Source organism: Geotrypetes seraphini, chromosome 6 (assembly GCF_902459505.1).
Source record: "Geotrypetes seraphini chromosome 6, aGeoSer1.1, whole genome shotgun sequence".
Classification (NCBI taxonomy): Eukaryota; Metazoa; Chordata; class Amphibia; order Gymnophiona; family Dermophiidae; genus Geotrypetes; species Geotrypetes seraphini.
In genome coordinates, this window is record NC_047089.1 from 126636989 (window position 1) to 126663951 (window position 26963).

Genomic DNA, 26963 nt, shown 5'->3' on the forward strand with positions numbered 1-26963 from the left:
AGGTAAGGCTAGTCTCAGTTAGGGCACTGGTCTTTGACCTAAGGGCTGCCGCGTGAGCGGACTGCTGGGCATGATGGACCACTGATCTGACTCAGCTATGGCAATTCTTATGTTCTTATGAGTTTATCGAGAAAGGCTAGTGTGCGCGTATGTTTAATTTTAAAAGCAAACAATAAAATTTTATATGTAGTGCGATGTGAGATGGGTAACCAGTGTGCTTCTTGTAGATGGGGAGTGACATGATCATATTTTCCTATTTTGTGTATAAGTTTGATTGCTGTGTTTTGGATATAAGGAGTTGCAATAGTCAAGATAAGAGATGACTAATGAGTGGATCAGAGTTTCGACAGATGTGGTTTCAAGAATAGAGGTTACGGAGGGATAAGACGAAGTTTGTAGAAACAACTTTTTATGACAGAACTTATTTGATCATGGTAAGTTAAGTCTTTGTCTGGGATGACTCCTAGTAGCTCTATTTTTGATTCCATTTGTATTGGGCAAGAATCGATGGAAATTTGTCTGTTTATGATTTCATTGTTTCTGATCGGGAAAAGTAAACCATGTGATTTGTTTATGTTTGTTCAAAGCCAGTTGCTGATTTTATCCAGTTTTGAGTTTATTTCCTGTATATCACTGATGTTGGAGGAATTGATGGGGTGGAGAAGTTGGATGTCATCTGCATATGCAAATATTGTGAATCTGATAGACTGGGCCAGAGTGAGAGAGGGGCTAGGAAAATGTTGAAGAGCAGAGGGGAGAGAATTGAACCCCAAGTGACACCATAGGTTTGTATGATTGGTAATGAGGTGGTTTCTTTTGAATATACTTTGAAATTATGATCTTCAAAATAAGAGGTGAACCAGAGAAGAGCGGAACCCAAGATTCTGCAGGTTTTGAGACTGAGGAGCAGAAAATGATCAACAGTGTCAAAAGCCGATGACAGGTCTAGGGAAATTAGAAGAACTGATTTGTGATGGTTGTGAAAGTAGTAGATAGTAGAAGTGAGACCAAGTAAAGATAGTTCCGTGGAGTGGTATGTGCGAAAGTCTGTTTGGTTTGGGTGAAGAGCATTGGTGTTCTCGAGGAATTCTGTAAGCTGGTTGAGTACTATTTTTTCTGTAAGTTTGTTGATGAATGGTAGATTGGCAATCGAGCGATAATTGGAGGGCTGAGATTCATCTGAATTTTGATTTTGGGGAAGACTAAGGCAGATTTCCACATTTTTGGAACAACTTTGGTGGAAAGTTTCTCGGTTATCATTTCCAAAATGAATGGTCCAAAGGTAGGGAAGCATTTTTATAGAATTGATGGAGGGATAGTCTCAGTTGGATTATTGGAGATGTTTATCGATTGGATGACTTTGAGTACGTCTGATAGAGAGGGAGGTTTGAAATTGGAGAGAGTGCTGAAAGATAGATAGTTAGTCTGGTCTGTAGGATCTGGGGATTTGGCGGGTGTTAGTTGTCCTAAATTTAATCTGATATCTTATTTTTTGATCAAAATAGTTAGCTAATTCTGTAGAAGATTTAATTTTAATTTAATTTAATTCTTATATCCCGCTAATAACCGTGAGGTTTCTAAGCGGTTTACAAAAATGATGCATTAAAAAGATACAATAGATAAAAATAAATAAGATAGGTACTTGGAAATTTCCCTAACTGTCCCAAAGGCTCACAATCTAACTAAAGTACCTGAAGAAACAATTAATGAAAAGTAAAGATAAAAATATAAAGAGAGAGGTAGAGATAGAGATAAATATGAATATTCCAACAAGTAATATATAAATAACTATTTTACATCTTACAATTGAAATTATTCTAACATCAGTGAAATATCATGATACAATTATGAAGAAGGAATTTTTAGCAGACAGGGAATGTGGATACCTAGTGTGAGGAAGAAATTCAGGATAAGGTGTTGAAGTTATGTTCGCGGGAGAGTGTCTGGCTAGGACAAGATGGTTGATTGGGAAGCAAAGAAGGTTTCTTCTTTGAGTATGGGGATAGCAATCAAACTATACTGTATAATGCAGAAGAGTTGCGAACGTTGGTTATGTATTTGGAATAGTCATCCTTTTTTGCTCTTTGTATTGAGATTTTATATTGTGTTGCAAGTTCTTTGTAATGATAAAAGGAACTGTTGGACCGAGATTGTCGCCATTTATGTTCGGAGAAGTGGAGTTGGCGACGAAGAGTAAGGTTTTCAGTGAACCATGGCTTGTTTTTTGAGGTGTAGGTTGGAGTTTTTTTTCTAAAGGTGGGGCTAGATGATCAATTAGAGATTGTGTTGACTCTTTCCAGAGATCGGATTGTTCATCCATTTTAAGGTTAGTGAATTCCTGTAAGTCCAGATTGAAGGAGTTTTGTATTGCAGAAGATGTGATTTTGTTAAGATCTCTGGATATGTATATACTTTGTAGGGATGGAGAAGAATGTATAGGAGAGTTTAGTTGGAAAGTGATTAAGACATGGTACGACCAGGGAAGAGAATAGGTTTTTAGATTTTGAAATATATGGATGATGGCTTTTTGACCAAAAATCATGTCGATGGTGTGCCGCTAAGTAGGTGGGGGATGAGAGCAGAGGTATCAAGGAAATGTTCAAAATTAATGTTAGAAGCTCTGATGTGTTTGAATGATTCAATTGATCAAAGTGTATATTAAAGTCTCCTAAGATAATAGGATTTGGATGGGAAATACTAAAGTCCATAATTGCAGACATAAGAGCGATAAGTGGAGCTTTGGTGACTGGGGGAGATAGGAAGGTGAGGAGGAAGTTTAGAGGCTTGTTGTTTAAGATTGCGAATTGGAGGGTTTCGACTGGATGAAGATTGAAAGTTGGAGAAGGATCGATTTTAAGTGGGATTGAGGTGTGGTAAATCACGGCTAGACCGCTTCCTTTTTTGTTTGAGTGGAAGTAAAGTTTTGATTTGTAATTATTAGGGCAAGCTTGGTTGAATTAGGCCTCTTCGCCTTTAGTTAGCCATATCTCTGTTAGGCAGAGAATGTGTAATTTGTGTTGGAGAATTAGATCATGGATTAAGTGGTGTTTGTTTTTAATGGAACGGATGTTTAAGAGACCTATTTTTGGATGGACATAATGATTGGTTGACTTTTTGTGTGTCAAATAAGATGAAATTATGGGAATAGCTGTCAGGTATCTGGGCCGATTGCCACTGAAAACCCGAGGGGGAGGACGATGACCCCAGGATACTAGAATTGAGGCCATAGAATTGGGTATGTGTGATGATGAGGAAAAAAGGTGAAGGTGGAGATGGGTGACGGCAAAGGCAATTGAAGAAGAAAATTGGGAGGATATGCAGTAGAAAAATTGCTTTTTTATGAGCTGAATTTCCAATAGACCAGTGTAGATTTGGGGTTTTGGAAGAGCTTGAAAATAGAAGCGCATGAAGGAGTGCATAAAGGAGCAGGATATGCTCCTTACGCGTGCTCCTTTGGCTTACCAATCTACTTATGCCATACTACTCCCATTATCTTTTCTCATTCTAGGCATGTAAACTGTCTAGTTTTACCTTCACCTCCTTCCCATATTAGATGCATTTTCTTCTCACCTGGTCTCTTCATCATTCCAGGCAATTCTCATGCCCTTCCCACCACCACCTGCAGAGGCCTTGATCATAACAGGATAACCTAGCAGCAGGAAACAAACAATTTCAAACTTTTATTATTTGGTTATATTAAAGTGAAAGCTTTTCATATGTCCAATACTGAACAAAAGATTAAGTTCTTACCTTTGACTAATCTTCTTTCTTGTAAATCCATACTTTATTTCAGGACCAGTGGGTTATTTCCATCTACCCGTCGGGACTTTGTAGGAAGCCTCAAACTTCAGAGACTTAAACCCCTCCTCCTCTTACTTCATCACTGTCCCTAAGCAGTCCGGAACATCTGTAGAGGATAATAGGAGACAGAGGGGAACAGGGAAACTCCCGGCAACTCGGTCAGTTCTGCTCATATCAACAAATGAAAAGCAGCAACAATGAAAAATGAGAGAAAACGTCATGAAACATTAGAAACCTGAACGACAAAACAGTGCTATAAGAAGACACAGCCTGCATTGTCAGAAGGGGGTGCCTGAACTAGGGACCCTCCCCAACACCAAACTAAATGCTAAACCCATTCTAATGGTACTCTTATAAAGACTGGTCAGAAGACAGAAATCCAGGTTACCAGTACTTGGAAAGGCAGACAATCAGCGAATCAGCAAGGTATAGGGTGGGTTCCCGGAATAAAGTGAAGATTTAGAAGAAAGAAGATTAGCAAAGGTAAGAACCTAATCTTTCGTTCTTGTACAATCCCACTTTATTCTGGGACCAGTGAGACATAGTAGAGCATCCTGAAAAATCAGAGTGGGACTGATGAGCCTGCTGCCAAAACAGAGGCACCAAAAGTAGAAAAGACAAGCTCCTATAGCCTGGTTTGTAGGAAGGTAAACGGGGAGGGGTTTAAATCTCTGAAGTTTGAGGCTTACTACAAAGTCCTGGTGAGCAGACGGAAATAATCCACTGGTCCCGGAATAAAGTGTGATTATACAAGAAATAAATAATTAATTAATAATGTTACTTCTAGATCTGACTTGAGCGTTATTAATGCCTTAATGCAGGATCATATGGACACTTTGCAATACATTTCCCAAGAAGAGCCAAAGTAAAACTACTATGTTTAAATACTTACTGTTTCTCCACATTAATCCCTCTTCTCAAGTCAGAACACAGGCTCCCTATTTGCTTCTATACACATTTTCAGGACTCTCCTACTCACCTGCATGTTCTCCATTACCATTACCTCTTCACTCTTCTACCCCCTCCTCCCCAACCTCTCCTTGTGTCCTTTGTTGCTCAGGCAAACTATTCTTACCTGTGCCTTTCTTCTTCCATCAACTCCTGAATCCATATTTGCCAACTTCCTACACCAGAGGGACATCATGTTTCCTTCTCTATTTTCATGTTTCAATTAAAGACCTACTTATCTGGATTAGCTTTTAAATCAAAAATCTTGTTGCTTCCTGATCAAAGTAGTGGTTCTTTTAACCAAATTTACTGAAATAAAGGCATTTTCTGAAACTTTTGGTCTGCCTTCACTATCTTATTTTACTTAAACAGAAATTAAATACAATTAAAGCAGCTTCCATCACTCCACATAATCATACCAACTTACCACCTCTACCTCAAAGAATAAAACAGCCCAGGAATAAATGGGTCACAGTAGGCTCAGGAAGACTGCGACATGTAACACAGAAACATCCACCTTCACAAATATTACCTCTACAGAATTCCTTCGCTCCACTAGTGCACTGTGATACTCAAGAAAACAGAAGGGAGGTGGGACTGGAACCAATGAAGGTAACTCAAGAGAACAAGCGCACCCTAAGCACAAATAAAAAAGCCAAAAACAGAAAACTATTACTGTTGGGGGATTCCATCATCAGAGGCATTAACCTTGGAACACAAGGTGAGGAGACAAAAATAGTGAAATGTCTTCCAGGATCTTCAGCTACCAGGAGTTCCAGGCAAATACATACTATAATTAAGGAGGAAACTAAGGATTTTAACACTGATGTTGTTATCCATCTGGGAACAAATGACCTGGCCAACAACTCCACACTTGCAGCACAGAAAGCTTTTCGGGAGCTTGGTGAGGGCGTGAAACCTTTTGTAAAGACTTTAGCTTTTTCTGAAATACTGCCTGCATTTGGAAAGGGAGAGCAAAGAGTGAAAAACACAGAGGACTTTAACAGATGGCTCAAAGCCTGTTGTCATCAAGAAGGCTTCAGGTACATAGGAGGATGGGGAAATACATGGAAGGACAAGAAGCTATGTTGCACTGATGGGCTACATCTTACTACAGCAGGAAAAAGAAACCTTGCAGAGAAATTTAGACAATATTTTTCTAGGCATTTAAACTAGAAGGTGGGGATGGTGTATGTATGAAGGACAATTATAGAGACTACCCCCGGCAAAAGAAAAGATGTGATAGTAGCAAAGACTGCACATAAACAATATCAGCAACTCATTTCTTAGTATTGCAACGGAAAGTGAAACGAAACAAAAATCCATACGAAAAAGGAGATTATCGCTGAAAAATAGCTGGAAAGCGATGACCACAAATGCTCACAGTCTAAGCAACAAACTTCATGATCTGCAAGCCCTGATGTTAGAGGCAGATCTAGATATTGTCGCTATCACAGAGACATGGTTCAGTGAATCACATGGATGGGATGCAAACATACAGGGATATAATCTTTTTAGGAAGGACAGAGATGGTCAAAAAGGTGGAGGAGTAGCTCTCTATGTAAAGATCAATATCCAAGCGACTGAAATGCAAGGAACCTGTGAAGAGGAAGAAGCGATATGGATCGCTCTGAAAAGAGAAGATGGAACTTCTATCTACATGGGTGTAGTCTACAGACCTCCGACTCAATCGCAGCAAATTGATAAGGATATCCAAAAGTTTGGAAGGAAAGAGGAGGTTCTGCTGTTGGGAGATATCAATCTGCCGGATGCGGACTGGAATGTTCCGTCTGCGGAATCGGAAAGAAGTAGGGAGATTGTGGATGCCTTTCAAGAGGCTCTGCTCAGACAAATGGTGACGGAACCCACAAGGGAAAAAGCGATATTGGATCTGGTCCTCACAAATGGAGAGAGTATCTCTAATGTTCGAATGGTTGCTCACCTGGGAAGTAGTGATCATCAAACACTTTGGTTTGATATAACGGCTAAAGTGGAGAGCAGCCGCACGATACTTAAAGTCCTAGGTTTCAAACGTACAGACTTTAATGCAATGGGGGAGTACCTGAAGAAAGAGCTGTTAGGATGGGAGGACATAAGAGAAGTGGAAAGACAGTGGTCTAAGCTGAAAGGAGGGATAAAAATGGTTACGGACCTTTGTGTGAAGAAAATCAATAAAAACAAGAGAAAAAGGAAGCCGATATGGTTCTCCAACCTAGTGGCTGAGAAAATAAAAGCGAAAGAGTTGGCGTTCGTGAAATATTTAAAAAACCCAAGAAGAGGAGAGCAGAAAGGACTACAGGGTGAAACTGAAAGAAGCCGAGAGAAACGTCTGGCGAAAGCACAGGCGGAAGAACAAATGGCTAAAAATGTAAAAAAGGGAGATAAAAATTTTTTCAGATATATTAGTGAAAGGAGGAAGATGAAAAATGGAATTTCTAGGCTAAAAGATGCTGGGAACCAATATGTGGAGAGTGATGAGGAGAAAGCAAATGTGCTAAACAAATACTTTTGTTCTGTGTTCACAGAAGATAATCCCGGAGAAGGACCGAGATTGTCTGGCAAAGTTACACGAGAAAATGGAGTAGATTCTGCGCCGTTCACGGATGAGGGTGTTTATGAGCAACTTGAAAAACTGAAGGTGAACAAAGCGATGGGACCAGACGGGATCCATCCCAGGATACTAAGGGAGCTCAGAGAGGTTCTGGCGAGTCCTATTAAAGACTTGTTCAACAAATCTCTGGAGATGGGAGTGATTCCTGGGGATTGGAGGAGAGCGGATGTGGTCCCTATTCATAAAAGTGGCCACAGGGATGAAGCAGGAAACTACAGACCGGTGAGCCTCACTTCAGTTGTTGGAAAAATAATGGAAGTGTTGCTGAAAGAAAGGATAGTGTACTTCCTTGAATCTAATGTGTTACAAGATCCGAGGCAACATGGCTTTACAAAAGGTAAATCGTGCCAAACGAACCCGATTAAATTTTTTGATTGGGTGACCAGAGAGCTGGATCGAGGACATATGCTAGATGTAATTTACTTAGATTTCAGCAAAGCCTTTGATACAGTTCCTCATAGGAGGCTGTTGAACAAACTTGAAGGGCTGAAGTTAGGACCAAAGTGGTGAACTGGGTCAGAAACTGGCTGTCAGACAGACACCAGAGGGTAGTGGATAATGGAAGTCACTCGAGGGAAGGAAAGGTGAGTAGTGGAGTCCCTCAGGATACTGTGCTGGGGCCAATCCTGTTCAATATGTTTGTAAGTGACATTGCTGAAGGGTTAGAAGGAAAAGTGTGCCTTTTTGCAAACGATACCAAGATTTGTAACAGAGTAGACACCGAAGAGGGAGTGGAAAATATGAAAAAGGATCTGCAAAAGTTAGAGGAATGGTCTAATGCCTGGCAACTAAAATTCAATGCAAAGAAATGCAGAGTAATGCATTTGGGGATTAATAATAGGAAGGAAGCGTACATGCTGGGAGGAGAGAAGCTGATATGCACGGACGGGGAGAGGGAACTTGGGATGATATTGTCCGAAGATCTAAAGGCGAATAAACAGTGTGACAAGGCAGTGGCTGCTGCCAGAAGAATGCTGGGCTATATAAATAGAGGCGTAGTCAGTAGAGGGAAGAAGGTGTTGATGCCCCTGTACAGGTCATTAGTAAGGCCCCACTTGGAGTATTGTGTTCAGTTTTGGAGACCGTATCTGGCAAAGGACGTAAGAAGACTAGAGGTGATCCAGAGGAGAGTGACGAAAATGATGGAGGCTTGTGCCAGAAGACGTATGAGGAGAGACTGGAAGCCCTGAATATGTATACCCTAGAGGAAAGGAGAGACAGGGGAGATATGATTCAGACGTTCAAATACTTGAAGGGTATTAACGTAGAACAAAATCTTTTCCAGAGAAAGGAAAATGGTAAAACCAGAGGTCATAATTTGAGGTTGAGGGGTGGTAGATTCAGGGGCAATGTTAGGAAATTCTACTTTACGGAGAGGGTAGTGGATGCCTGTAATGCGCCCCAGAGAGAGGTGGTGGAGAGTAAAACTGTGACTGAGTTCAAAGAAGCATGGGATGAACACAGAGGATTTAGAAATAATATTAAATATTAAACTAAGGCCAGTACTGGGCAGACTTGCACGGTCTGTGTCTGTATATGGACGTTTGGTGGAGGATGAGCTGGGGAGGGCTTCAATGGCTGGGAGGGTGTAGATGGGCTGGAGTAAGTCTTAACAGAAATTTTGGCAGTTGAAACCCAAGCACAGTACCGGGTAAAGCTTTGGATTCTTGCCCAGAAATAGCTAAGAAGAAAAAATTAAAAAATTTAAATTGAATCAGGTTGGGCAGACTGGATGGACCATTCGGGTCTTTATCTGCCGTCATCTACTATATTAACTATGTAGATTCCAAACTCTACAGATAAGGGACCATTTCTTATGTGAATCTATATGGTGGTATGTCTGTAACAGCAGCATAAATGATAAGAAAAAGTAGTAGTAGAAGTAGTAGTAGTAGTAGTAGAAGAAGTAATAGTAGAAGTAATAGTAGTAGTAGAAGTAGTAGTAGTAGAAGAAGTAGTAGTAGAAGTAGTAGTAGTAGTAGTAGTAGAAATAGTAGAAGTAGAAGTAGTAGTAGTAGAAGTAGTAGTTGTAGTAGTAGAAATAGTAGAAGTAGTAGTAGTAGTAGTAGAAGTAGTAGTAACAGTCACCCTCTTCTTCAAATTTTCTTTAGCACATTTTAAGGTTTTCCAACACAATCTTGCAAATTCCATGGCAGTTTATTCAAATCTCAGTAATAAATTATGCAGCACACTTTCATAAAATTCCATATAACTTACTTTTTTAAGTTGTTAAAAAATGTAATTTGGGCATTCTTTTGTGCCTATCTATTTTATTTGAAATCCAAACAGAGGGAAAAGAACACCACAATCAACAATAAAAGAAACAAAGCAGTGAAGATGACTATATGCCAGTCATAAAAATTGCTGAATGACTCAATAGCTCGATAAGGGACTGTGTTTTGGCTAAAACAGCTTGCATCAGGAGTCAAAAAAATGTTATGTAAAATCAAAAAGGGAGAGAATACATAAAAATCTATAAAACATTATCACAATGTACAACAAGGAATCTATTACATAAAATTCTTATGAACATGAATCACGTAAGTAAATCATAAAGATAAAATATCATTATGTCTTGTGAACCTTTGAGGTGTCATCAGCCATGTCCGGAGATACGGGGTGAGATTCCCTCAGGTAGATTCAAGATAGGCAGAGCTAGCTTAAAAGTAAGGAGAAGGTAAGTTGCCTTTGGAACCTTAAATTTCTTTGCTGACAGTTGGGGGAGGGGGAACGAGTTGCTGTTTATCTCTGTAAACTGAAGCCTAGGAGTTCATGGGAGTGAAAGTATATGACAAGCAATCTAAGGTTGTTTGTTGCTGCAATAAAGATAATGAAGCATAATGAAATATTAATCCACCTTAATCCTTAAAAAATAAAAGGTGAAAGAACTGATTAGGTGAACTGCATGCCCCAGAATGCCCCGGGCTTTGCAGCTGAGAGAACTTAGGGAGGGGCTGAGTAAATGGCAATCCTCCCCAGCTAGTGTTAACAGCAGTGCAAACAGGCAGAGATGGGGCATTTCAACGCAATTTCTCTCCTGAGAGAAAGACAAGAGAAATAGTCCCTGAAGAAACTGCTTGGGAGAGGAGAAAAGCAGTATAGTATGCATGCATAATTTGCATGAGGCTGCCAGAAATTCCAGATTGGTCTGAAGGATCCACCTGGAACTGGATAACTTGATAGGTCTCATGCTGTTTCTTCACTAGATTGTACCTTTTTCCACCCTCATCTGTTCCTGCTTCCTCCAGATGCGAGCAGCTAGTGCATCATCTCCCTTTCCCTACTGGTTGGTTCATAGTCTTAAGCGCGCGAGACAAACGAGCGCCAACAAACGAGCACCAACAATTCAGCGCAAAACTTCAGCGTACCACAGAAAAACCTTCTTTTAAAGGACTCCAACGGGGGTGTTGCTGGGGAAGCCCCCACTTTACTTAATAGGGATCGCGCTGGCGTTGGGGAGGGATTTGGGAGGTTGTAACCTCATATTATACTGGAAACTTAACTTTTTCCCTATTTTTATAACCCCCCTATTTTTATAACCCCCCAACACGGCAGCGTGAAGCAGCACGATCCCTATTAAGTATAGTGGGGTTGTTCCTCCCCCCACACCCCCTGTCGGAGCCCTTTAAAAGAAGGTTTTCCTGCGGCGCACTGAAGTCTTGCGCTGAATTGTCGGAGCGCGTTTGTCTCACGCGCTTCTGTCCCGTCACTGATCTGTCTGAGTCTTGGAAGCCCTGTCAACTCAGAGAACCCAGGGCTGACTTACCATTAAGGCAAGACAAAGACAGTTGGCTAGCAGCTTCTCAAGGGCGACAAAAAACAGCACAATTAAAACTAAACAATAGATTCTGGAAGCCACAAACAATACTCAGAATCAACAGACATTCTTTTACTTTGAGGGATATTGAGCATATACGTATAACATTTAAAAGTAAGATGTCCACTTATGCACTTTTACAGAAAGGTTGCAGAAGAGTTGGTGCCGGACCGATTACAGTTTTGTTTTTTTACTTTAATTATCAAAATCTCGAAGGGTGGTGAGGATGGTTCCATTGAAGACTCTCAACTCCAAGGACTCCAAGCCTTTTGCTTAGGCCTGACTGGAGCTGGAGGGAGGAGCGAGCAGCTCCTGCATGTTGTAGCCAACAGGAAGAGAGACGAGAGCGAAGCACCCTGAAAAGCAGTATCGGCCACCTAGATGGCCTCCGTTTTACTGGCACCAAATCAGTGCTGCATCTGGTTGAAAACCGTGCGGTCGGCCTGGGATGCGAGAAAACTGGTGGTTGCAAGTCAGAACCAGAGGGAGAGAGAGTCACGTTCGCTTTCTACGTCTGGGATCATGTGCACAGGGGGAACAGTCAGCGCTTTCTCTCGCTAGCGTGCATTAAGGATGGGACCTTTCATTATTACTATTTTCTTTTAACTTACTACTACTTTTTAGCGCTCCCTTTGCCAAAGTCCTTGCTTCTGATGTAAGTTCTGGTTTCGCAAAACCAGAAGTTACATTAGATTGAAGGACTCCAGTGGCAGAGGGAAAGCCCCTCTAGCAAGGGGGCCGACCTGAATCGGTGAGTTCGTTTTTTGTAAAAACAAATCAATTCGAATCGATTCACCCAAAGTGAATCGGTGAATCAATTTGAATCGTGAATCGGGCAGAACTACTGCATAGGGTAGGAGCTCAAAGACAATGTCTCCACTTGTTTTTCCTGCAGGTTAATTTGTATGTGAAGAGGAAAAGATGGCCAGAGAGTAGTTTGATGGCTGAAATCCTAGCTGTGTGTTTTCTTACCAGTTATTGAGATAAACTTGTTTTGATCTGGTGCAGCTTTTGAAATCTGTAACTACCAGGCAGAAGGGCCTAATCAGAATGGGTGTTTGAGGTAGAGTTCTCCTATTCCCCCATATATTTTCTTAGTTTGTACCTGGCTTGAAGCGGAGCAGAGTTACAGGTAGTGGCATCCAAAAATACTTGGAGCTTGCTCTCATACAATTTTTTTTTTTTTTTTTTTAAGAAGAAAAATAAAGAACTGCTTGGAGGAACAGACCCTATGTCCTTATTATTGAAACTTATGTATAAAAACCTTGAAAAGAACTGTTTCTGGCTAAAACCTGGGTTCTGCTGGTGGCAAGCATTTATAGATAAACAATCTGTACAGAATTTGGCTAGGCTCCAAACCCTGCTCTGCCTGAGACTGAGAAAATGGAGAGAAAAAGGGACTAATAATTCTTAGGAGGAACTCATTTCCTAAGACTTAAGAAAATAAGAGAAAAGCCTTATAAACCCTGTTTTGTTTTGGGGTTGTTTATTTAAAGAACTAAAGATAAAAGAAAGGACAGAAAGAATTGATTGTTGAAAAGATTTTTTTGTGAAGAAGTTAAAGGACAATGGGCTGTTAGTTCTATACTAAGCTTTGAAATAAATAAAGTGTGATTTGTATGCACTGCATTTCAAGTCAACCTCAGGAGAAAGCTCAGCTTGGAAGAATAGCTGGCAAGGGACCTGCTTGGTGCCGAGGCTGTCGCCCAGATTTGATGAGGTGACCACCTAGGCAAGAGAAGATCACAGTTCTACCACAGAGACATCAACACAAATGTCTGAACTATATAAATATAAATAAGAGGATATAAAAGATTGCACATGCAAATCAGAAAAGAGCAATGATTCAATAAGGATGATCACACTACATCTAAAATATGTATGTAATAGCTAGAAAGTAAAGCCATAGAGCGGATAGCGTGGCTGGTTTTAAGAAAGGTTTGGACAAGTTCCTGGAGGAAAAGTCCATAGTCTGTTATTGAGAAAGACAAGAGGAAGTCACGGCTTGCCCTGTATCGGTAGCATGGAATATTGCTACACCTTGGGTTTTGGCCAGATACTTGTGACCTGGATGGGCTACCGTGAGAACGGGCTACTGGGCTTGATGGACCATTGGCCTGACCCAGTAAGGCTATTCTTATGTTCTTAACAAAATCCAAACCAATAATAGCAGGAAGATAAGCCAAACAAATGGAAAAAAAATCAAATACCTGAGATAAATTAACTAGCAGTATCAAAGCCGAAAGTCTACAATAAACTCAAAAGTAAATATAGCCGATGCCCTTAATCTAAAAATCAATAACATTAGGAACACATTTCTCCCGAATACAACTAGTAGTGCCACCAGTATACACCGCAATGAACTTGTTCCCACAGCTAAATGTTCAACCTTTAAAATCCCGTCACTGAACGACATTGAAATACTTCTTTCTCAAACGAATTTAAAAAGCACTGGATCTGAAATTTTTCCTCCCTTTTACATAAAAAAATTCTTTAAACAGTTAGGGCCAATCATCCACTCAATCATTCTAAAAAGCTTGGCTACTTCTTCAGTCCCTTCATCGTGGAAAACTGCTGTTATTACGCCTCTTCTTAAAGATTATAAAATCAGCAATAATGACCCTACTAACTACCGACCAATTGCAAATATCCCTTTTTTAGCTAAACTGACAGAAAAAATAATATTTAACCAAGTATCTGACTTCATTGAAACAACAAATGTTCTGCACCCTAACCAAACAGGCTTCCGTAAATATCATAATACAGAATATTCCATGATCGGTTTAACAAATAACATCCAATATTTTCTAGATCATCATAAGTCAGTCGCTCTATTTTCATTGGATATATCTGCTGCATTTGATACAGTTGATCATGATCTTCTATTCAGTCGACTTGAATCGATAGGCATTTGCGATCAAGTCCTTGGCTGGTTCACTTCATACCTTTCTAATCGAATCTCTTCAGTTAAGTTTAACAATGAATACTCCAATCCTTACTCTACATCCTTCTGTATCCCTCAAGGATCTATTTTATCGCCACTTTTATTTAACATTTTTCTCTCCCCATTGTTGAGTCTTTGTCAGTCAATCGGTTTTACCTCCTTTTCATACGCTGATGATATCCAATTAATGTTCCCTTTCAATCCCGAAAACCAGGAAGACATATTGTCTATAAATAAAAAACTTGATCTAGTATATAATTGGCTAAACATGAATAAATTGGCGCTAAATATCAAGAAAACAAAAATTATGATTTTTAATTGGAAAAACGACATAACTCTCAAATTCCCATTTGTCCTAAACAATAATTCCATAGAGATTGTTCACAATCTAAAAATTTTGGGAGTTATAATCGACGACAAATTGATTTTCCATGAACATATCAATAATATAGTTAAATCTTGTTTTTATAAACTGCGACTAATAAGATCGATCACTAAATTTTTGGAACCTAAATCTCATAACATTCTCATCCATTCTTTAGTCATAACAAAGATCGATTACTGTAATTCTTTATTAATTAACATCACTCAAAAAGAAAAACGACGTCTTCAAATTATTCAAAATACCACTATTAAATTGATTTACAATGCAAAGAAAATTGATCACGTTACGCCTCTATTTATCGATGCTCATTGGCTTCCTATAAGCCATCGTATTTTATACAAGGTATTGCTACTTATATTTAAAACTTTAATTTATAATGAGCCTCAGTTTATATCAAGAATGTTAATTCCTTACAATCCCATTCGATCTTTAAGATCATCCTCCCAAAATTTATTAGTCATACCCTCCTTGAAAACAATAGGAACAAGAAGAGCAGACATGTTTTCTGTCATGGGCCCACAATGGTTGAATTCTCTTCCACAATACATTACAATCGAAAGATTTACATTCTTTTAAAAAATCTTTGAAAACACATCTTTTTAAAGATGCTTTTAATTCTTAATATTATTTAATCTTTTCTTAGCATTTTAACTTTTAATCTAACCCTTTCCCTTATGTTTTTTTCCCTATTTGTTTTCCTAACTAAGACAGATGTAATCTTTTTCCTTTCTTTCCCTCCATCTCAAGTTTGTCTTGTCTTAAACTTATGTTATTGAGTTTTAATTTTGTATCTCTATATTTTATGTTTTATTTTGTACATCGCTTTGTAAACAGATTTAGCGATAAATCAAATGTTAATAAACCTTGAACCTTGATATGAACTAAAAGGATAAAAAAGGGGGCACATGAGAACAATTATCTATATAACTCTTGTGCAAGAATGTATAGAGTTTATGGATTACGGCAGTGGTCCCCAACCCTGTCCTGGAGAATAATTCGCCAGTCGAGTTTTCAGGATAGCCCTAATGAATAAGAATGAAAGAGATTTGCATGGAATGAAGATTATAGGAATGCAGATCTGCCCCGTGCATATTCATTAGGGCTATCCTGAAAACCCAACTGGCTAGTGGTCCTCCAGGACAAGGTTGGGGGACCACTGGATTATGGTAACAATTGTATGATAGCAAGGCCTAAAAAAACAACAGGTTAATGGCAGTGGGTGGAGCCAAGATGGGGGCATGAATCCTGGATGAGAGCAGCCATGTCTTACCTAAAAGATGTTTCCTCTTAACTATGTCTCATATGAAGCACAAGGGAAAAGTGAAGGTGGATCCCACAGCCATACGAACATCCTATCTGGTACAGCAGACAGTGATGCACTTTGCGTACAGGGCCTCCACAGCTGAAACCAGAGGGGTTGGCCGCAGGTGAAGGATAGCCTGCAGTTTTCAGGCTTGATGTTATTCTCACCCCTTTAGCATCTCTTATGCATCTGCCACCTGCTGCTCAAGTGCTATGCTTTCCCACTGAGATTATGTAAGAGAAAGCTGCAGTAGGGGATAGGAATGCCATGGGAAACAGTAGTGAGAAAACTAGCATTAGAGTTCCAGCGGGTTTATCAGCAGGCCCAGAAAAACATCGAAGGAGGCGTGTCTGGAGAATATTTGGAGAATTCTTTGGAAGTTGGACAGGACTGTGCAGAAATCTGCATAAGATATACTCAGCCCTACTGAAGGGCCAGCGACCAGCGGACGACCGACCGTGCTCCAGGAAGGGGAAGGAACAAGGAGTCCTCCATTTTGCTCCCTCCTTCCCCCACTGATCATTGCAGCTCCACCCATCAGCTTTGTGTAGCCCCTGAGTGGACTGGATAGACCAAGCCAGGAGCCTTACCCATTACCCATCCTACCTGGGTAAACCCATCAGATAGCAATCCACCTCTCCCCTCTGATCTCACCCCTGCCACCCCCCACCCCCCCTTTTAGCAGCAATACTCCCAAGCTACCCCTCTCCAGCAACAATACTGCCAGTACCAGAACCTGCCCTCTGACCACCATGTCTCCTACACCCCTCCACCTCACCCCCAATACTTCCCCCATCTGGATCAATACTACATAGCAACAGGTACTTTACTATTATTCTAACACTTCTACAGTTCCGACACTGCTCACCACACTATACTTCACCATTTCAGTCATCACAGGACAAGGAAGATATGGTGACCTAAATTCACAACATAAGAGCCACCGAACCAGGGACCTCTGGAACCTCACCCCCCATCCAGCCCTCCCCACTGATTACAACCAACAACCCTCTTTTAATTGCTCTCATCAATGCAAGATCCGCCAACAACAAATCCATCATTCTCCATGATCTCCTCAATGACAACAGATGGGATGCCCTCATGATTACAGAGACCTGGCTCCAAGACAATGACGGGGTTGCACTGGGTGATCTTTGCCCCCCTGATTACCAAGGCTTGGCCTGCTCTCGCACTGTAAAGAAAGGAGGTGGCGTAGCTGCAATCATCAAAACAAGTGCCTCTCCTAAATTGATAGATTCCCTCGCATTCACCATGGGCCCCAATAGTGAAGTTACTTTCAACCTGCTTTACAGGGCACCCCACTCCCTTTCTGATATCTTCGAAGCCCTCCTTGACTTCATCACCAACCTGTTCATCTCCTACAAGCGCATAACCATCTTAGGAGACTTCAGTTTCTCAGACTCTAGAATGAGCACTGACTTCCTGTCAACCTTAACCGATTTAGGATTACACCAAGCAATTACCTCTGCTGACCTACATCACCACACTGGTCCCATGGTCAGACCATCTCCTCATCCAACTCTGCCTTCAGCCTAGGGCCGCCTCCCCCAAACCACAGGGCTCCACCCTAACTAAGCAAACTCGAAATCCAAACATAATTAATCCTCTAGCCATGTCCACTAGAATTCGGGACCTCAGTAAAAATTGCAACCAAAATCTCCACTCCATCGACCTGGCACACAGGGATTCAGGTCATCTATGACAACCTGGCACAAACAAAAACTACACGCTTAGTTACTAACAAAAACCCTGCTCCCTGGTTCAACGATGAACTCCAATCCCAAAAGAGAGCTCTGAGACAAGCAGAGAGGAAATGGGTCAAACACCAAAAAGAGAACCACAAATCACACTGGATAAAATTATCAAACACCTACAAAGCTGCCATTCTGGAAGCAAAGAAAGCTCACTACACACACCTCTTACAGAAAGTTCCAAACCGTTCCAGATACCTGTTTACCTTGACTAACCATCTCTTCTCCGCTGCTCACGGATGCAATCATAATACCCCCACTAACCTAGACAGTGAAACTCTCTCTAACTTCTTTCAAACAAAAATTGATAACATCCGAAGCAATCTCAACTCCGCTCCCAGCAAGATCCCTCCCCAGGCTCATCCCCCTCACATGCCCAAGATCCCACCTTGTAGAACCCTTTCCGAACTTCACCCATGCTGAGCTCCTAGAAATGTTACAAAAGCTCCAACCCTCCAATTCCATCCTTGACCCATGCCCATCCAACCTCCTTTTGTCCTCCAAAGATGCCTTTGAGGAATCAATCCTCCCCATCATCAACGCCTCACTGTCAACTGGGAAAATTCCCCTCAAATGGAAATCGGCCATTATCAAACCCACCCTCAAGAAACCCTCCCTCGACCCAAATGATCCAAGTAACTACCGCCCCGTTTCCAACCTCCCCTTCATCTCCAAACTACTGGAGAAGATAGTGCTCCAACTGCAACCTTTCATTGATCAACAAGAAGCTCTATCTCCACTCCAGTCAGGTTTCCGACCCGGACATAGTACAGAATCTGTCCTCCTTGACATCATTGACGACAGCTGGTCAATGCTGGATAAAGGAAATGATCCCTTACTGGTCCTTCTTGACTTTAGTGTTGCCTTCGACACTATAGATCAGGGGTGCCCAACGCGTCGATCGCGATCGACCGGTAGCTCAGGAAGGCAACTTGAGTCAATCCCAGAGCCCATCCCGGGGTCTGTGATAGACTCGTGTTGCCGTCCCGATCTACCGGGCCTATCAGCCTTCCTCTCCCTGACGTCAAAGACGCTGACGCTGGGCATTAGGCTGTTTTTGTCATTTGGGGGGGGCGTGGTGGCGGCGGCAGCAGCAACAGCCTGAAAAAGAAATCATCCTGGCCCAGGTCGGTGTCATACTCGCAACTTCTACCTCTTCCAGCAGCCCTCTCCCTTCTACCTGCTTCCGGCCACACCCCCTGCTCCGCGGCTCTCTTCGGCAACTCAGCAGCAGCGATCGACACAAGCTTCTGACGTCGGGGCCTACCCTCTGCAAGTCCCGCTTGTTTTAACTTCCTTTTTCCACAAAGGCGGGACTCGTAGAGGGAAGGCCTCGATGTCGGCAGCTTGTCTTGATCACCACTGCTGACGAGTTGCTTAAGAGAGCCGCGGAGCAGGGGGGTTTTGCCAGATGCAGGTAGAAGGGAGAGGGCCAGATGCAGGACTCCTGGGTGAGGGAGGAGAAGAGAGAGAGAGAAAGAGAGAGGGGAGGGAAACAAAAGGAAATATTTCATACTGGGCTGGGCCGGAGTGGAGGGAGGGTGGAAAGATTCTGGCTACAGGGTGCAGTAACAAAGGAAAAGGGGGGAAAGCTGAAAATGGAGATAGTGACACAAAGAAGAGAAAGGGTAAGCAGGACCTACTGAATAAGGATAGAGATACAGAGGGGACATGAAGAGGAGGTGAAATAGAGACTGTAATGCTGAAAAAAGGGGGGGGAGATAAAGACATTGAAAGGCTGCAGAGAGAAGCAGGAGCTAAATCGGAGGAATCCGGGGCAGCGCAGAGGAAAGGCAAGGTCGGAGAGGGGAGGAAGCCAAACCGGAGAGCAGAGGGGAGATAGCTGGATCAGGGTAGCGGCGAGAGGTAGCTCCGCCCACCCCCACCGCGTCAGAGGTCGCGTCGGAGCCCGGGCCGCCCCTTTAAAAGAAGGGGGGCCAGAGCACGAGGCGATCTCGGCGGCTGCAGAGAGAAGCAGGAGCTAAATCGGAGGAATCCGGGGCAGCGCAGAGGAAAGGCAAGGTCGGAGAGGGGAGGAAGCCAAACCGGAGAGCAGAGGGGAGATAGCTGGATCGGGGTAGCGGCGAGAGGTAGCTCCGCCCACCCCCACCACGTCAGAGGTCGCATCGGAGCCCGGGCCACCCCTTTAAAAGAAGGGGGGCCAGAGCACGAGGCGATCTCGGCGGCTGCAGAGAGAAGCAGGAGCTAAATCGGAGGAATCCGGGGCAGCGCAGAGGAAAGACAAGGTCGGAGAGGGGAGGAAGCCAAACCAGAGAGCAGAGGGGAGATAGCTGGATCGGGGTAGCGGCGAGAGGTAGCTCCGCCCACCCCCACCACGTCAGAGGTCGCGTCGGAGCCCGGGCCGCCCCTTTAAAAGAAGGGGGGCCAACGGCACACGGCCGTTCGGCGCTCGGCGAAGGGCAAAGGCGCTCGCCTTAGCGAGAGTGCCTTCGCGAAGGAGCCTTGAGAAGGAGCCCAGGCAGCCCAGCAGCAAACCTAACTTTAACCTAAAAAAAAATATATATATATATATAAAATTTCTTCTCCACTTTCTTCTTTCTCTACCCTTTCGGCTTCTCATTCTTCTCTCTCTCTCTCTACCCTTTCAGCTTCTCATTCTTCTCTCTCTCTCTTCTCTTTCAGCTAGCTGCACGCCGGAAACCACTCTCAACCACCGAGGGACCGTAGGAGCAAGGAGAAAGAAATGGAGGCTACAGGAACCCAGCAGAGCTACCCAGTTTACTACATCGAGTGTCATATGTATGACTACCTCCCCTCCGGGAGGCGGGCATACATATGCAGTCGGTGTCAGGAGCTGGATAGCCTGAGGATGGAGGTCGGCAGATTGAGGGTCAAGGTCCAGGAACTGGAGGGACTACGCAACACAGAGGAGACGAGCTGGTCAAACAAGGACACAGACGGAGCAGGCCTCATTGTGGACCAGGTGAGGGACCTCGAGAGATTCATCGAGGAGGCCTATAGGAAGGTGGAAGGACAGGACCAGAAGCTGTACAGACGGATGTCGGCAGATGAGACCCAGGATCCACAAGGCGACACCGGGGAAGGACCTAGCGGAGGAACCACACAAGAGGAGGAGACCGTGACTCACCGAGACCCCGAGGGAGAGACACCGCACTAAACCGAGGACACGGACCTGAGACAGAGGAGGTTGCTGAGGAAAGGGAAGTCTGCTATTGTGGTGGGGGACTCGATCTTGAGAGAGGTAGATAGTCACATAGCTGGAGGAAGGGAGGACCAGCTAGTGACTTGTCTCCCAGGGGCCAAGATACGAGACGTCACTGATAGGATCGAGAGGATCCTGGACGGAGCAGAGACAGAGGAGACTGCGGTGATAATCCACGTCGGAACGAATGATGTGAGCCGGAGGAACTTCAGCATGGCCACGCTGACTGACCAGTTCAGGGTCCTGGGACGAAAACTGAAGCGGAATACCCGGAGGATAGCATTCTCAGAGATCCTGCCTGTACCGAGAGCAGATGCAAAGAGGCAGGCAGACCTCCAGGTTGTGAATACATGGTTGAGGAGATGGTGCCAGGAGGAGGGCTTCCACTTTGTGAGGAACTGGACGTCGTTCTGGGAAAAGAGTAGGCTCTACCGGCGGGACGGCCTGCACCTGAGCACAGAGGGAACTAGACTACTGGCCACCAATGTGAGGAAGGAGATCGAGAGGGCTTTAAACTGAGGAGAGGGGGAAAGCCGACAGCTGATCTGATGTTGACGCTTCGGACAACAGTATCCAGAACAGATGCTGAACGGGCTGACTGCATAGAGGAAGTAGAAAGACCGATGGATCTTATGATCAGACAGCGAGGGAAACAACAGGTAAAGGGAGCTTGCTGGGAGGAGACTAAGGGGCATGGGGACACAGGGGGACTGGGTGGCACAAGGGCGAAAACGGAGGGCAATATAGGGGTGACACAAGGCGAGGGGGATCGAACAGAGGCCAGGGCCCAGGAGGGGGCAAGAAAACCCGGAGGAAAAGCGGGGAAGTGGGGTGACGGGAATGTGGGGAAACTGAAAGCTACGAGGGTAAAAGCTGAGGGCAAAGCAGAAATACAGGGAACAGGAGAAGCGGCCCAGGTAAATGCAGAGGTGGAAGAAAAACGACGGGACCTGCGATGCTTTTACGCAAATGCAAGAAGCCTCACGGCCAAAATGGGTGAACTAGAGGTCGTGGCCAAGGGGGAAGACCTGGATATAATTGGAATTACAGAAACATGGTGGACAGAGGAGAATCATTGGGATGTAGCGCTGCCGGGGTACAAACTCTACAGAAGGGACAGGACCCACAAGAAGGGGGGAGGCATAGCACTATATATAAAGGACTCTATCTACTCGGTCGGGATGGATATGGCAACGAAGGCAGAGGGGCTGGAATCGCTATGGGTCAAATTGCCAGGAAACAAGGGTGCAGGCATAAAACTGGGGCTGTACTATCGCCCACCTGGTACGCCGGAAGGAGTCGGACACGACTTGGAAGCTGAACTGAGACAGGAGTGCAGGACTGGAAGTGTGACAGTGATGGGGGACTTCAACTACCCGGGGATAGACTGGAGTACGGGTCACTCCAACTGCACTAGGGAAACAGGATTTGTAGAAGCTGTGAGGGACTGCTTCATGGAGCAACTGGTCAGGGAACCGACGCGAGGGAGTGCTACTCTTGACCTCATCCTGAACGGATTAGGGGGGCCTGCAAGTGGGGTAGAAGTGGGAGGACCACTAGGAAACAGTGACCACAATGCGATCAGATTCACATTAGAAAGGGGGACACCCACAGTAAGGAGGACCGCAACAACTGCGCTCAACTTCAAGAAAGGGGACTATGTTGCTATGAGGGAAATGGTGGGGAGGAAGCTCAAAAACATCTTTAGGATGGAGACTGTGGAAAGCGCCTGGACCCTATTCAGGGACACCCTGCAGGAAGCACAAAGAAGGTACGTCCCCAGTTTCAGGAAAGGCTGCAAGAACAAGAGGTCAAAGGACCCAGTTTGGATCTCAACAGAAGTAAAGAGGGCAATAAATGACAAAAAAGTATCCTTCCGGAGATGGAAAAAGGACCCAACGGAGGAAAATCACCATGCGCACAGGAATTGCCAAAAGGAATGCCACCGAGAGGTTAGAAAAGCAAAAGGAAAATACGAAGAGGGGCTGGCCAGGGAGGCGAAAAACTTCAAGGCATTCTTCAGTTACGTAAAGGGGAAGCGACCAGCGAGAGATGAGGTGGGGCCGTTGGACGATGGGGATAGGAAGGGAGTGATTAAGGAGGATAAAGAGATAGCTGAGAGGTTGAACACGTTCTTCTCGTCGGTTTTCACGAGAGAAGATATATCTAATATACCGGACTCAGAGGAGCTCATGAGTGGGGAACAGGCTGAAAAATTGGAGCACATAGAGGTAAGTAAGGAGGATGTCCTCAAACAGATAGACAGGTTAAAATGCGGCAAATCACCGGGTCCGGACGGGATCCACCCAAGGGTTCTGAAGGAACTAAGACAAGAAATAGCGGGCACAATCCAGCATGTTTGCAACCTATCCTTAAGAACTGGAGAGGTACCAGAGGACTGGAGATTGGCGAATGTCACACCTATCTTCAAAAAGGGATCGAGGGGTGACCCCGGGAACTACAGGCCGGTGAGCCTGACTTCAATTATAGGGAAGATGGTGGAAGCTATGATCAAAGACAGCATTTGAGAGCACATTGAGAGAAATGGCCTACTGAGAAAAAGCCAGCACGGATTCTGTAAGGGAAGGTCATGCTTAACGAACCTTCTGTACTTCTTTGAGGGAATAAGCAGTCGGGTGGACAATGGGGAACCCGTCGACATCATTTACCTCGATTTCCAAAAGGCTTTCGACAAGGTTCCACATGAAAGGCTGCTTAGGAAGCTGTGGAACCACGGGGTGGGAGGGGATGTGCACAGATGGATCGAGCACTGGTTGTCGGGTAGACTGCAGAGGGTCGGAGTAAAGGGCCAATTTTCTGACTGGCGGGGAGTCACGAGCGGTGTGCCACAGGGATCGGTGCTGGGGCCGTTACTCTTCAACATATTTATCAATGACCTGGAAAAGGAAGCAAAGTGCGAGGTTATAAAATTTGCAGACGATACCAAACTGTGCGGCAGAGTTAGCTCCAGGGAGGAGTGTGAGGACCTGCAAAGGGACCTAGACAGGCTGGAAGACTGGGCAAACAAATGGCAAATGCGCTTTAACGTGAAAAAATGCAAGGTCATGCATATAGGGAAAAAGAACCCGTTGTTCAACTACAAAATGGGGGGGGCATTGTTGGGAGAAAGCAGTCTTGAGAGAGACTTGGGTGTGCTGGTGGATGCATCACTGAAGCCATCTGCACAGTGCGCAGCGGCCTCGAAAAAAGCCAACAGGATGCTGGGCATCATAAAGAGGGGCATAACAACCAGGACGCGGGAAGTCATCATGCCATTGTATCGATCGATGGTGCGTCCTCATCTGGAATACTGCGTTCAATATTGGTCGCCATACCTCAAGAAAGACATGGTGGTACTTGAGAGAGTCCAAAGGAGAGCAACGAAACTGGTAAGAGGGCTGGAACACTGCCCATACGCCGAGAGGTTGGACAGGCTGGGGCTCTTCTCTCTGGAAAAAAGGAGGCTCAGGGGTGATATGATAGAGACCTTCAAGATCATGAGGGGCATAGAGAGGGTGGATAAGGACAGATTCTTCAGGCTGAAGGGGACAACAGGTACGAGGGGGCATTCGGAGAAACTGAAGGGAGATAGATTCAAAACAAATGCAAGGAAGTTTTTCTTCACCCAAAGGGTCGTGGACACTTGGAATGCGCTACCGGAAGAAGTGATCGGGCAGAGTACGGTACAGGGATTCAAACAGAGACTGGACAGATTCCTGGGGGATAAAGGGATCGTGGGATACTGAGAAAGTATAGAAACCCAACCAGGTCGTGCATGTGCAAGACCGGAGGGCTAGGACTTCGATGGGAAGATAGGACTCATCAGGAAACCAAGGTGGCATGGGGGCCCCTTCTGGTGATTTAGACAGGTCATGACCTGTTTGGGCCGCCGCGGGAGCGGACTGCTGGGCGTGATGGACCTGTGGTCTGACCCGGCGGAGGCACTGCTTATGTTCTTATGTTCTTAAATGGTGAACATGGGGTAAAGACAAGGACAGAGACAAATGAAGATTCTGAAAAAGTGGTGAGATAGGGATATAGGTGAGATGGACACAAAGAAGGGTGATGCTGGAAAATAGGTGGAATGGTAATTCTGACAGACACAGAAGGGAAATGCTGGATCAAGGAGAGATGGGGCTCAGGCTGGATGGAATGAGGAGAAATGCCTTGTTGGCCCGGAACTTCCTCTCCTACGTCAGAATTGACATCAGGGAGCGGAATGCTGGTCAGCGAGACGCTTCTGCAGGGAAAGCTTGGGACGGCGGTGGCTTGGGGGCTGTTCCCCGATGGTGGTGACAGCAAACCGAATGGCTTGGGGGAGGGCATGGAGAAAGAAAGAAAGGGGGCAGACAGGGAGACAGAAAGAAAAAGTTGGGGGAGAGAATGAGGTCTGGAGGAAAGGAAACATAAAGGAGGCTGAAAGAAAGGAAGAAAGATTGGATGCACAGTCAGAAGAAGAAAGTGCAACCAGAGACTCATGAAATCACCAAACAGCAAAGGTAGGAAAAATGATTTTATTTTCAATTTAGTGATCAAAATGTGTCGGTTTTGAGAATTTATATCTGCTGTCTATATTTTGCACTATGGCTCCCTTTTACTAAACCGCAATAGCGTTTTTTAGCGCAGGGAGCTTATGAGCATTGAGAGCAGCACGAGGCATTCAGCGTAACTCCCTGTGCTAAAACCTACTATTGTGGTTTAGTAAAAAGGGAAGGGGTGTATTTGTCTATTTTTGTATTTTGTTACTGAGGTGACATTGCATAGATTCATCTGCCGTGACCTCTTTGAAAAAACCCCGGAATATGAATAATTAACATTTTCTCTGCCTTTCAGTGTGCTTTGTGTTGTTGTTTTTTTAATTTTATTGTTGGTAGATCATTTTGACTTAGTCATTTTAAAAGTAGCTCGCAAGCCCATAAAGTGTGGGCACCCCTGCTATAGATCATCAACTTCTACTAGACTGACTCACTGACATAGGAATCAAGAACTCAGCACTGCAATGGTTCACCTCCTTCCTGGATCAAAGAACACAATCTGTACTACTAGGGACAGCTAAATCAAACCCCAAATCAAATAAATATGGAGTTCCCCAAGGCACCTTGCTATCCCCTCTCCTCTTCAATCTGTATATCAGGCCAGTCATCGACATTGCACACAAATACAACATTAAGATTCACTCCTATGCTGATGACCTTCAACTATTGCTCCCCCTAGGTGACGATCGGCCAACCCAATTCACTAACCTCCTACACTGCCTCTCTGATATGGAAAACTGGATGACAGCAAATAAACTCTAGCTGAATGCCTCAAAGACTGAACTACTCTGGATCAGGAAAAAGAACACTACTTTCACCTGTCCGACACGATCCTGGGAATCCACCCCCTTAACAGCAAAAGACCAGGTATGAAGTCTTGGAATTATACTGGATGGCCATCTGTACCTGTCCCTCTCCGCCCACATCTCGCAGGTAGTTTCCACATCTTTTTACTACCTATGCCAACTACGAAGGATCAAACCCTACCTCCCATAAAAAGACTTAGCCCAACTGCTATATGCTTACGTACTCTTTAGACTAGACTACTGCAACTCCCTATTCAATGGCATCACTGCAAGAGATCTAAAATGCCTCCAAAAAGTCCAGAATTCAGCAATTCGACTCTTATACAACCTCAGCTACCATGACCCCATTATTCCAGCGCTCTATGACAGCTCACTGGTTACCAGTCAAAAAGCGATGCATATTCAAAGCCCTGGTCATGACACACAAGAGATTCTACCAAAAACCCCAGTCTACATAGCATCCAAGCTACGCCTATATACCCTTAACCGCCCCCTCCACTCCAAAGCAGAACAAAGACTCAGCATTCCCGCAGGGAGATTCCTCCGAATGAGTATGGCGTACAAACAATCCTACAGCCATTTCCTACCTCAGCTATGGAACCAACTACCCACACAGATCAGGTTGCTAGACTCACTAATGACTTTCTGCAGAGCAGTAAAGACCTTCCTCTTCCGCCAATCGGGCCATTAAAAACTGCCTCCTTAATATACTTCTCCTAGAACTCTTCGCTATGACCAGTCTGGTCTCTAGAATAAGCTGTTATTGTCTACTGTAACCTCTTTGTTGTCATGACTAGTCTGTTTTCAAACGATTGTGAATGTCTACTTGTAACCTGTTCTGAGCTTCTGGGATGGTC

The 26963-nt window shown here is 44.2% G+C and overlaps 1 protein-coding gene across 1 annotated transcript in view; it reads right to left on the bottom strand.

The window, feature by feature from the left end:
* The window catches only part of PCCA (propionyl-CoA carboxylase subunit alpha), a 937632-nt gene that overhangs the window by 631734 nt on the left and 278935 nt on the right, over positions 1-26963 (bottom strand). Inside the window, exon 9 of the mRNA XM_033947881.1 lies at positions 3571-3649. Within this exon, the coding sequence (XP_033803772.1) occupies positions 3571-3649 (79 nt within the window). The remainder of the gene's footprint in view (positions 1-3570; positions 3650-26963) is intronic.